This window comes from Anomalospiza imberbis, chromosome 4 (genome assembly GCF_031753505.1).
Source record: "Anomalospiza imberbis isolate Cuckoo-Finch-1a 21T00152 chromosome 4, ASM3175350v1, whole genome shotgun sequence".
NCBI classification, from domain to species: Eukaryota; Metazoa; Chordata; class Aves; order Passeriformes; family Viduidae; genus Anomalospiza; species Anomalospiza imberbis.
Window position 1 is genome coordinate 43,662,442 of NC_089684.1, and position 12,092 is coordinate 43,674,533.

General features: G+C 52.0%; 1 protein-coding gene across 1 annotated transcript; it reads left to right on the top strand.

Moving 5' to 3' along the window:
- Positions 1-5,372: 5,372 nt before the first annotated feature.
- PAQR3 (progestin and adipoQ receptor family member 3) lies at positions 5,373-12,092 on the top strand. Its single transcript, XM_068188140.1, has 7 exons — positions 5,373-5,689; positions 5,773-5,935; positions 6,917-7,072; positions 7,762-7,959; positions 9,351-9,441; positions 9,745-9,893; positions 10,299-12,092. Exons 1-6 carry the CDS (start codon positions 5,505-5,507, stop codon positions 9,885-9,887), a joined length of 936 nt encoding a protein of 311 aa, XP_068044241.1. The 5' UTR covers positions 5,373-5,504; the 3' UTR covers positions 9,888-9,893; positions 10,299-12,092.

A 12,092-nucleotide genomic window follows, 5' to 3' on the forward strand; every position in this document is an offset into this window, starting at 1 on the left:
CTCCCAAACCCACATACTTCTCCAAAATTACTTTATGGAAAGTTGTCCACAATTCCTAGAGTTTCACTCTCAACATAAACATATCAACTAAACTTACCCCAACTAGAGAAGCAAAACATCTCAGTCAAAATAATTGGTCTAGAAATGCCTTCTGTTGTGGCATGAATTCCAGCTATGATAAAATTTTATAGGCAGACTGGAGTTAAAGAGACCTTTAAATATGAAAAACAAAAAACCCAAATCTGATGCACCTAAAATTCAGGACTCCACAGAAGTGGAGGACTGTTTTTCCTCTACCAGTTTCACTGGAAGCAGACTGTTGTGCTAGGAAACACCACCCATATGATTAAGAATCTTTCCAAAGCAGCTTCTCTCTTTCCCTGAAAATCTCTTCAGTTCTCAAAAAAATTTCTTTATTGTCCCCATACCACTTCCACCCTCAGAACATATCCAGAAAAAAAGCCATTTGTCAGTTATTTCCAGTTCTTTCAGTTCAGGACTCGATTATGCTGCACAATTGTTCGTGTGCATCTGCTTAACGTGGAGGGAAAAGATGTTGCTAAATTGGCAGCAGAAGAGTGGGCTGGGCAGGAGAGGTGCCTTCTCCATTGTGTGCACAGGGCGGTTCTGCTGACTGCAAGGGCTCACGCAGCAGAAAAAACCCCAAATGCCATCCCTGCTCTTGCTATTGGCAGCTGTTCTTTTATCACCAAAGAGAATTTATTGCACCACTGACAGATGCTGGGATTCAGAAGCTGGAGCTGAAAGCCAAAGGGATTGATTCAAAAAACAAAAACATCCCTTGAAAAAAAAAATTATTAAAAAAATATATAGGAAGAGCCCTACCAAACCAAGTCACTTCAGTGCACACATCACATGGCATCTCTCCATGGGGCGCGTAAAGAGAGAGCCGAGCCCCCACAGAGATGTCAGCAGGTCTGTCTGCAGCACTCCTGGAAGCTGCTCAGTGCTAAACCAAAGAGCTGCAGGAAACCATGGAGAACTTGGCCACAAAATTCCTGCTGGGGACAGTGGGAGGAGAGAAGACTTTCAGGGAAAAGGACCTTGAAATCAAGCTTTCTTGGTATTAAAGTCATTATCAAACACAAGATACTTGCATTCCTAGTTCTCTCTCATGAAGGGAATTGGTGGATCAGGGCTGTCTGGGATTTCTGTTCTTGCACACACACACATATACACACACTTTCTCTGTCAAAGCCTCTTTCACTCCTACGAGGCTACAAGTCTTAGTTTCTTACATGTGACTTCACTGTGTACCAAAATCCAGGCTGTGGCTACTCCCAAGAACTGGAGACAGGATTCCTGTGTTATGCATGACAAGGAGCTTTAACATCCCCCTCCCAATGTCATGCATGGCCCGGTGCACACAGACACTCCACGCACATGAAGAGCTACATGGTGTCTGTGGCCATAAAGCAGAGCCTGTACTTCATCCACAAGTTTTGCCAAATTGCTGCACACAGCATGCCAGTATATCCCTCCTGCTTCCTGTCCCCAGGGAAAACACAGTTGTGTTTATCACAGGCAAAGAAACCCTGAGCTATCCACCAACATGGTTGTAGGCACAATGCAAAAGTAGACATGCAGTGCCTTCTGTCAACACTCCCAGGTGCACTTTCCTAACTAAGGCAGCCTGATATAAGGTTTAATTCCTGGGCTCTAATCTGTCTTTTCTGGAAAACTCAGAGCAAGCTGAATTCTCCCACAGCAGCGGATTCCAGCAGTGGGGAAAGGAGTCCCAGAGCACCTCCCATTTCCTTGTAACGTGGAAAGCCCCCGAACAAAACTCAAGAGGAGGCATTATGCCTGGCACTTCAGAAGAGGGCCAAACTGGGAGCCACGGCAACTTTAGCAACGCCAGCACCACCCCGATGTGCACTGCTAGGGGTGTGCAAGGCCCGGCGCCGCCGGGGCGAGCCCCGAACTCTACGGAATGAGGCAAGGCAGCCGGCGGGAGCAGGCCCAGGTGCAGCGGCAGGACGGGCGGTAGCGTGGAGCAAGGCTGTCACCTGCAGGGAGAGCTGGGCATGAGCGAGGCGGAAAAACCAGTTTCAATGCCTCAAAAATCAGCAGCGAAAATATTTCCACCCTTTCAGTATTAAACTTGAACCACTTTGGGGTTTGCTCACATTCTGCCACCAACATTTGAGATATTTGGTTGGGATCATTGTTCTTCCCCCGGTTGCTCCCCGGAAAACCAGAGCATAAATGGAGCAGAGCACAAACAGATCCTGGGATCCCACACAGTCCGACCGGTAAGGTTTCCTTACCAGCTCGGCTCTAGGTTTCCAGCGGCAGAGCTCCACACCGTTTGTTCCCTAAATACTTTAAATGTGGTGCAGACACACAGTAGCAGCTTGGGCTGGTGCCTCGGGAAGGCCCGGGGACAAAGGATTCCCCAGGCGTTTACTACCTCCCCGGCTGAGCGCCCAGAGTCTGGGAGCTTCCTGCTGAGCCATGGGCTCTTACAGTCTGCGAGTGCCTGGTCACCCGTCCGGAGCCGCAGAGCCCCCAGCCCTTGGCCAGGCCCAGGATCAGGTCGCGGCTCCTTGCTGGGGCCGCTGTCCATGCCTCCGCTCTGGGCACAACCTGCAGTGCCCCGGAGCTCCCTGCTCTCAATGTGCTCCTCAGCAGGCAGGGACAGTTTGGCTCCTGGGTGACCTCCTCAGCCACCTCTCTGAAAGGCTTCCCTACATCTGTCTGCACAGCTGACTCCAGTCCCAACAGAAAAGATTATAGAACCTTTCAAGTGCATTCATCTTTCCTCCCAATTAATCTTATCTGCCAGTAAAATTCGAGATGCAGTGTAGGAATTAGGGCAAGCTACTTGCTTACCCAGGAAGGTCAATTTAGGTCAAAGCTACCTCACACAGATGGCTAATTTCAATCCCTTACACATACAACACAATTGTTCAAGATACTCAAAATAAATAGTGTAAGTAATTAATTTAAAGCTGCCCTAATTGTTTCTCAATTTCCCCTGTTAATTTAACCTATAACATTCCTCCTATCAAAGCTTCAAAGCTCTAACTTAACAGCCAGTCAAAGCTTCTTTAGGAAAAAAAAAGTGCTGTCATCGCCAATTTCTTCCGATTGAACTCCTTGAGGCACTTGGGAGTTAATTTAAATTGCACTGGGCTTAAAACCAAAGTGATTTTTGCAGGTATAATGTTCTCAGTAAGCTAATGAGACAATGGACAATTAAGATTAATTAAGGTTTTCAACTCCGTATCAACTTTCTGATCACCCTTTGGCTTGACGAAAGTGGTCTAACTCTGGAGCAAACAAGAAATCCCTGGGTGTGTGAGTGGGAGCTGGCAGGAGCAGACATGGTTTTCCCCCAGCTCACTGAGATCTGGGGCTCAGCTATGGCTGAGGGTCCCTCTGCAGAGTGCCTTCTCTCTGTGCTTCTTTCCTAAATTAGTCTCACTAACCTCATTAGTAGAAAGCTTGGGTGAGTGGGAAATCCTGAAGCAGAGAAGCAGTATGGAACAGGGAACAGAAACTAAGTAAAACAGGAATGAACCATTCCTAGTCAGGCTCCATATACATCCCAGGAAGTTGAAACACAAGCAAGTCTATTAAAGCTAAGCCTGCTTAATTATTATTGTGAACAGGATTCCTCTGAGAAATTCCTGGGGTTACATGAGGTGAAAAAGGTACCCAGCACACAGAGCAGCTGAGCAGGAGGGAAGAGGCAGGTCTGAAGGGGCAGGGGCAACAGCACTCTAAGGACACTAACAGGAAGAAATCTCAGGGAATGATTGATCGGTACAAATATTCAAGAGCTGCTGCTGACCAAATCCACCTTGATTTGGGGAACCAAATGGCGTAACACAAATCTGGGAGTGACACAGCACAGCTGGTTCTGTTGAACACCGGGCCTTGACTATCAGTGTGGATTTTAACCTCCCATCATCCCTATCTTTTACTTCACATGACAAATCTGTGCCATAGGACAACCCTGCACACTCCTCGCATTGTTTGGTTTGATGAGACCAAAGACCTTTGCAGGGGCCTTCCCGGCACAGAATTGGCAGGGAGGGCCAGGTGAACCAGGATTACCCTGTGGCACGCTTGTCTGCAACTTTGAAACAAAAGTCTTATTATTACACCTGGGGGATTACTGCTTTACCCCCACTACTTTTTCCCCCAAAAAACCCCACTAAAAGCAAACTTTTGGAAGAGTCTTTCTCACTACTAAGACTTTCTTGTTGCTTCACAGAGTACACAGGGAAACCCCCAAAATGCTAGTGATCATGATCTCAAATTAACCTGACGTTTCTCTTGCACAGTGTAATTGCAATTCCCACGGGGAATGACAGCCCTCAGTGTTGTTTGACCTGACAAGTGTGTTCCTGGCCTCTGTCACTGAGGTTTGCAGCCTCAGGCCTACCTGAGAGGAACGCCTTACTGGCCCAAAGGCACGTCTCAGTTGTTTCAGAGGGCTGAAGGGTGCAAGGGGGCCCCAGGGGGTCCCTGTGGGTTCAGAGGTTCTGAGGAGTCCTGGACGGTCTGAAGACTCTGAGGCACCCCAGGTTGAAGGTACCTGAGGGGATCCTGGAAGTCTGAGGGGTCCCAGAGGGACTGAGGCACCCCAGGTTGTCTCAGAGGGTCCTGAGGGTCTGAGAGCTCTGAGGGGTCCCAGGAGTCAGAGATGCCCTGGGGGGTCCTGGCAGGTCTGAGGGGTCTGAGGCACCCCGGGGGTCTGAGGAGTCCAAGGCACCTCAGGGGGTCCCGGAGGTCTGAGGGCTCTGAGGTGCCCTGGGGAGTCTGAGGGACTCTGAGGACTCCAGGAGGTCTGAGGAGTCTGAGGCACCTCAGGGGGTCTCGGCTGGGGGACCCCGACTGGGTCTGAGGGATCCCGGGAGTCTGAGGCACCTCAGGGGTCCCGCGGATCTGAAGGCTCTAAGATACCTCAAGGATCTGAGGAGTCCAAGGCGCCCCGGGGGTTTTCAGAGATCTGAGGGCTCTGAGCGGCCCCGGGGGTGTGAGGGCTCTGAGGCACCGCGGGGATCTTAGGACTCCAAGGCGCCTCGGAGGATCCCGGAGGTCTGAGGGGTCCTGCGGGGGTCCTGGGGGTTTGAGGGCTCTGAGGGATCCCAGGAGTCGGACGGCTCAGAGGGGTCCCGGGCGGTCCCGGAGGTCTGAGTGCTCTGAGGCGCCCCGGGGAGTTCCGGCGGGCCCGAGGCCGCTGAGGTGTCCCGGAGATCTGATGAGTCCGAGGCGCCCTGAGAGCTCCGGAGCTCTGAGCGCACCCGGCGGCTCTGAGGCAGCTGAGGCGGCTCTCGGCGCCCCCTCGCGGTCATTGCCGCCACAGGACGGGGCGGAGCCACGCAGTGACGCCACCGGCGGGCGCCGGGCAGTGACGTCATCACAGCCATTCCCGGCGCCGCTCCCGATCCCGATCCCGATCCCCATCCCGATCCCGGCCCCCGGCCCGTGAGGGCGGCTTGGGGCGGTCCGATGCGGCGGCGGCCAGGATGCACCAGAAGCTGCTGCGCAGCGCGCACTACATCGAGCTGGGCAGCTACCAGTACTGGCCGGTGCTGGTGCCCCGCGGCATCCGGCTGTACACGTACGAGCAGATCCCGGTGTTCCTGAAGGACAACCCCTACATCACCGATGGATACCGCGCCTACCTGCCCTCCCGCCTCTGCATCAAGAGGTGAGCGCGCCCCGCGACCCCGGGCGTCCCTCGGCCCCGCCGCCGCTCACCCCTGCCCCGCCTTGTGTCTTCCTCTCCCTCAGCCTCTTCATCCTCTCCAACGAGACCGTCAACATCTGGAGCCACCTGCTCGGCTTCCTGCTCTTCTTCACGCTGGGCATCTACGACCTGACGGCCGTGCTGCCGGCGGCTGGCGCCTCCCGCGAGGACTTCGTCATCTGCTCCGTCTGCCTCTTCTGCTTCCAGGTGGGCGCCGGCCGCCGGCGGTGCCGAGCCCCTCCCGCTGCGCGGGGACAGCAAGGGCTCAGCGGCATCGCTCCTCGGGGTAAAAGCCGCCGCGGTTGGGCCGGATCTGACCTGCAGTCAGCTGGGGGAAGCTGAACCCAGCTGGCATAGGAGAGAGTCCGTGGTAAACGAGTGCATTTCTCCGGGCCGTGTCCCAGAGCTTCCGCAGTTTGAGGGGGCCTGAGGCGGCTCCAGGTGCTGCTGGACAGGGCCGAGCACCGGAGCACAGGGATCAGCCGTAGCCTGATGGTCGGCAAGGGCAGGAGGGCTGGTGGCCTCGCTTCTCACTTTGTCAGAGGAATCTGTCTGCACAGCAGACTTGAGGCATGTCTCCGGTGGGCCCCTGCAGCTCCTTTGCAGCACACTGTCCTTGCGAGAGCACAGAGAGATAAAGGCACCGTTTGTGTTCTCTGCAGGGTACAGGATGCCTTTGTACAGCCACAAGTGGCTCTAGTGCTCCTCCCTGCTCCTGCAGAAGGCCAAACACTTCTCAGGGAAAAGATTTTAAGCCAGCCTAGGAGCAAACAAGCAGCCTCTGCCTAAAGAGTTAAATTTCTGTGTGTTCCCTCACAGTCAATGCACACAGTGGGTGCTGGGCAGTCAGGGCAGATTTGAGCTTTGGGCTCTGCCTGGGGCGCTTTGGCCCAGCAAAATTCATCCTCCCCCTGTATTGGTGCAGATGTGTCTCCCTGGAGCACTGTCAGCTCTCTCAGCCTCAGGAGCCTACATGTGTTACTTATACAACTGGTTACCATGGTTTGCAGCGTCCTGCTCCTCCTCCCCCCTGCCAGAGAAGCTTTATGGCCGGCTGGCAGGGATCACAAGTGCCTGCACCGAGGTGGGTCATGGGCCAGGTGCCTGCTCCAGCTGCAGGGCTGAATCTTGCTGTGCTCCCTGCTCCTTTGTAAGGAACTAACCCTCCTCCTCTGGCCCTCTGTGTAGGTCTGTATGCTTTGCTCAGTAGGATACCACCTGTTCTGCTGTCACCGCTCTGAGAAGACCAGCCGGCGCTGGATGGCGCTGGATTACGCGGGCATTTCCATTGGGATCCTGGGCTGCTACGTGTCAGGCGTGTTCTATGCTTTCTACTGCAGTAATGTGAGTCAGGAACACGTGTCTTTGTAGGGCTTAGTTCGTGTGGTCTCACTGTAGTTTCTGTGCCGCAGGAAGGGGGTTCAGTGCAGGTGTCCAAAGAGGACAGGAGTTGGGAGGCAGGGATGGGAACTGGAACACGCCCCTCTGACCTCAGCAGAACTCTGCCAGCTGAAGAGACAGGCAAATACAGGTTTTCCTTTCCAGCTGTTGATTACACAAGCCACAGGAAAATATTTAAATTTCTGTCAAGACAGGGAAACTTTACAGGTCCTACCTGTATCCAGTGCCGGAGGCTGGTCATGGGATTTGCCCCATCACAGGTACTTTATTCAAACAGCATTGCCCATGAGGTAGCTGCTGTGAGGCGGAAACAACCTTGTTTTTCCTCCATCTAATGAGTTCCCTCTCAAGGCCTGCCATGGATATGGTTGTCCAGGAGCTGAACTGGGCTGGTGAGGCACAGATGCATTGAAAACATCTGGTGCAGGAAGTGCTTGGAATGAAGGGTGTGGTACCAGCTGCCCCCAAGGAACAGAGTCCCCTCCCCTCAGTGCCAGCTGACAAGCACAGGGCCCTGCACTCAGACCCATGGCTGGTGCTCGCAGCAGGGACAGGGTGAGGTCACTGAAACCTTCTGCCCAGAGCTGACTTTTGCACTCCACAAACTTGCCTTTGTTTCTTTCTACCCTCAGTACTGGCGCCAGGTGTATTTGATCACTGTGCTGGCCATGATCCTGGCAGTGTTTTTTGCTCAGATCCACCCCAGTTACCTCACACAGCAGTGGCACAGGCTGCGCTCCATCATCTTCTGCTCCGTGTCTGGCTACGGAATCATTCCCACCATCCACTGGGTTTGGCTCAATGGCGGCATTGGTGCATCCATTGTACAGGTAAAAAAAAAAAAAAATAATCCCGTTTGCTTTTCACTTGCCATCTTCCTTGAGTTCTCTTACACTTTGGGAAACAACGGGGAAGGAAGAGGAGTTAGAATCCCTCTAAGGACAGAATTCTTTTGGTTGATACCATCCATATGGGAACACTGAGAACTGTGTTGAGAGGGGATAGACAGCTTGGGAAGCATCATTGTGTTGTGCTGCCCTAAAGCTGCACGGAGGAAAGGAATGCAGGATCCAGCTGTGTCTGTGCCTGGGCACGAAGCAGCCTGTGTGGGCAGACCACACCCTCGCTAGGGCCAGGGGCTGAGGTCCCTGTGGAGCAGGAACTGTCAGGCTGCATGAGTGCTCAGGGCTGGCCGCCTCCACAGCTCCAGAGGGCAACCAGGAGACACTGGGATGATGGGATGATTATTTGTCTCCTCTTCTGTTCCTCAGGATGGCAGCAGAAATCAGCATTTACCTGCTCAGCCCTCTGTGTCCCACACAATCCTCCTCTAACAGCTCTTTCATGTTACTATTTTGCTGTTTGTTTCACCCCTTGGAATTATGCTGTGAAAGCAGCAGCCCAGTACAGCCAAAGGCAGTCTAATGTGCCCCAGTATGAACCACCCTGAAATCACTGCAGTTGCCCAACAACTCCTGATGGTTCTGAAGGAAATGCTTCCTTTTCATAGTGAGCACAAACTGCACACACCTGAGCTGGCCTGGATGGATGGATGGCTGTCCCCTGGGGTGAGGGTTCAGCCCGGTCCAGAGCTGCTGTGGAATGTGGCAGAGCACTACTTGGAAATAGATGTGGCCTTTATACAGGACATTTCACACTGCCCCTCTAAAAATCATCTGTAGCAGTTGTACCCCCACACTTCCCCATCTGGCTTCCCCTGGGATAACAGGATGGTGTCTACAGTACACATTTTGTTTTGATACTTCAGAAAAATGGCCCACTTTTGGTAACAAAACATTCTGCTAACAAGATCCACGTAGTGGCTGAGTTGCTGGTTATTGACCACCCACTGTGAGCAGTCCTATGTGCAGCAGCTGGGATCCTAGCATAAGTGGGATGTGCAGTGCAGTGTCCCTCACCCTGGCTGTCCTGTGCAGGTTCAGGGGAGTGGCAGGTTACCTTTCACAGACCCATGCTCTGTCTGCTGTCAGCTGAACTGAGTAGCTTGCGTGTAGAAGCAAGAGGCTGGAATAAAAGAGGTTTCTTCCCACTCAGGCTTTCCCAGAGTTTGGCATGTGCGTCCCCATTGTATTTGTGCTTAGCTAACACAGGCAGGGAAGGAAGATTCGGTGTTGTCATGCCTTTTCCTTTTTTATCTTTAGGGACTTTTTTTCTGTTTTTGCCTTCTAACAGAATAGGAGAGCTTCCTTTTCTTTTGCAGGAGTTTGCTCCGCGGGTATTTGTCATGTACTTCATCGCTGCTGTAGCTTTTCTCTTCTATATTTCCAAAGTTCCAGAAAGATACTTCCCAGGTAGGAAATTCTCTTCTGGCTGTTTTCTTTTCTGCAGTTAAGCTTCCTACAGTGTCACAGTCCTTGCTGTGGGTCCTGAACTTCCTGGGAGAGAATAGGCTGACCGTGTTCTGCATGCAGTGTTCCCATACAGAGTAAAAGAGTGGGATGAGGCAGACAACTTCCATCAAGTTCGTTAAAGAACTTTCCCTGTCACCCCTCAAGGGCAGGGTGTGGCAGAGCTCTGCAGGAGACCGATTGCTGATTGCATATGTTGTGGCCAAATTTAACAGCTGAATTCTATGTCCCTGTTCTCCCCCACAGGCCAGCTGAACTACCTCGGCTCAAGCCACCAAGTGTGGCACATCCTGGCAGTGGTGATGCTGTATTGGTGGCACCAGTCCACAGTGTACATCATGCAGTACCGACACAGCAAGCCCTGCCCCGAGTACAGCACGGACTTGTGAGCCAAGGTACGGCTATGGCCATCCTCGGGGAACAGGATACTGTAACCACAGTCTTCGGGAATGCTGGCCTGAACCTCAGGTTGCTGCCCCAGAGCAGGTCCTGACTGGTGCAAATAAAAAGCAGGGATGTGATGCCAGGCACTCTGCTCACCTTTGCTGCTGCACTGGATGAGGCTCTGTGCAGCTGCTGGGCCCTTGAGCAGTTTTAGAGCAGGCTGGACTTCGCCCTGCCAGATCCCTTCCAGCTCTGTGTCACAATCTGAGTAGTCTCAAACCATCATTAGTAGCCTTTTCCTCAGGCTTTTGTCAGGTTTTCAGTCTGTTTAGCATTGATCTGGATGTTGTGGAAACCAGATGAGTTGCCAATTACATATGCACAGTGATTTACCTCGTTTCCCTGCTCTATTTCAGGAGCAGCACAAGAGGATTTGTGACTCTGAGGGTCTGGACCTCATCTGAAGAGCTGTGCTATCAAGGACTGAGGCAGTTCCTTTCCTGACTCCTGGACTGTTAACCCCTTGCTGGGACAGAGTGTTACTGCAAGCTTTGATAAAGAGAGCAGTACTGCCTGGGGTCAGAGGGGCATTTCCTTCTCAGCCAGTTCCTGCCCTGCAGTCGAGTACCAAACAGCTCTTCCTGGAGCGGGACAGCAGGATGCTGAGCTAACTTGGCACGCAGATCCCAGCAGGTTATTTTGTTGCTTGGCAGACATGAACAGCTCAGCCAAGGATACTCAGGCCTGGACACCAGGTTTTCAGGGGGTGTGCACAGTTAGGAGAACACTCCTGGCAGCATGCCTGTAAAATTGTGGGAACTGTGGGAGCTGGTCCTGGATCCAAACCACAGGCCTGTGGGCTGTGCATCCTTCAGCCCTTAGGTGGAAGTGTGCTTATACTTCAGCACTGGAACAGGAATGTATGAACAGTAATTCAGTGGATTTATGTCCTGCTCTGGACAAGCTCTTTCCCATTCTCTGGGAGATAGGATCACATGACATCCTGCACACCTAGATCTTCATTGCAGATCTTAAAAATAGCCTCCCCCAAGAGGGGTCGTGGTCATGCCAATGCTTGAAGAAATTTCTCTAGATCCCTTCAGTAATCTGGAATCAGTATTTCAAAATTTCAGCAGTAACACTAAGCCCGCGTCTCCATGTTTGTTGCTGTTTTGCAATCAGGGAACCTGCTGGGGATGCAGATTCCTGACTTTTGGCCTTTCCCTGTGTGCAGGGTGATACTGCACTCGCAGACACCGCTGCCCAAAAGGACTGGCTGTCACAATCCTGCCACAGTGCCAAGGCTACTTGGAGTTTCAGGATGTGTTGTGGAACCATCTCTTATGAAATGAACACCAGGGAGCCATGAATTACACTGGTTATTGTGCAGCTGCAGCCCAGCACCATAAAGCTCCAGAGGTGCCAGTCTTCCAAACAGCATTGAAATCCTTTGGACTTCCAGGCTAGAGGCAAGGATGCTGTTTGGACTAGTCCTACATGGCTATGTCCTTGTGGAAAGGGCTTCCCCTTAATCCACTGGGAGAGGCTGGCTCTGTGCAGTGACTACCCCAGGGCAGTCAGGCTCTGTTAGTTGCCCAAAGCTGCCTCCCTCTGGGCTAAGGCAGAGGAGCAGGACTTGTTTTCCAAGGAGATGTGGAGTGGAGGTGGAAGCCTACAGATAGGCACCTGAACGCCTTGCCTTGGGCATGGAGAAGGCAGGATAGGAACTCCTGCTGCTGTGCTGGGCAGAGGGTGGTTCTGGTGCTTTACTTTTGATTTTTTTTAACCGTAGAAACAAGTATTGGCAAAACTGACTCTGCATTAATGATTCAGCTCCCAGAGCTTTCAGCCTTTCAGTGTAAACACTGATTTTTTAATGATTTTTTTTAACTTGATAGCCAAGCAAGTTTCAAGTGCACTAATTACTACTACTGAAGCCTGACAAGGAACTTGCAAGTGTACAAGTCTGTTTCCAGTGTTATGTGTACAGTAATATCCCAGGAATGTGTCTGTGCTCTGAAATATTACTGACTTTAGCATTTGCTAATGTATTTTTATAATGGAAACCCTTAACATCTCCAGCAGTTTTCACCAGGTAAGGAAACTGATTGCCAAGCTGTGCATTTTTACCTGACACAATTTATCAAGCTGCATGATGATCTTTGGTGTACATACTGAACTTACAAATAAATTCCAGTTCATTGGCTTTT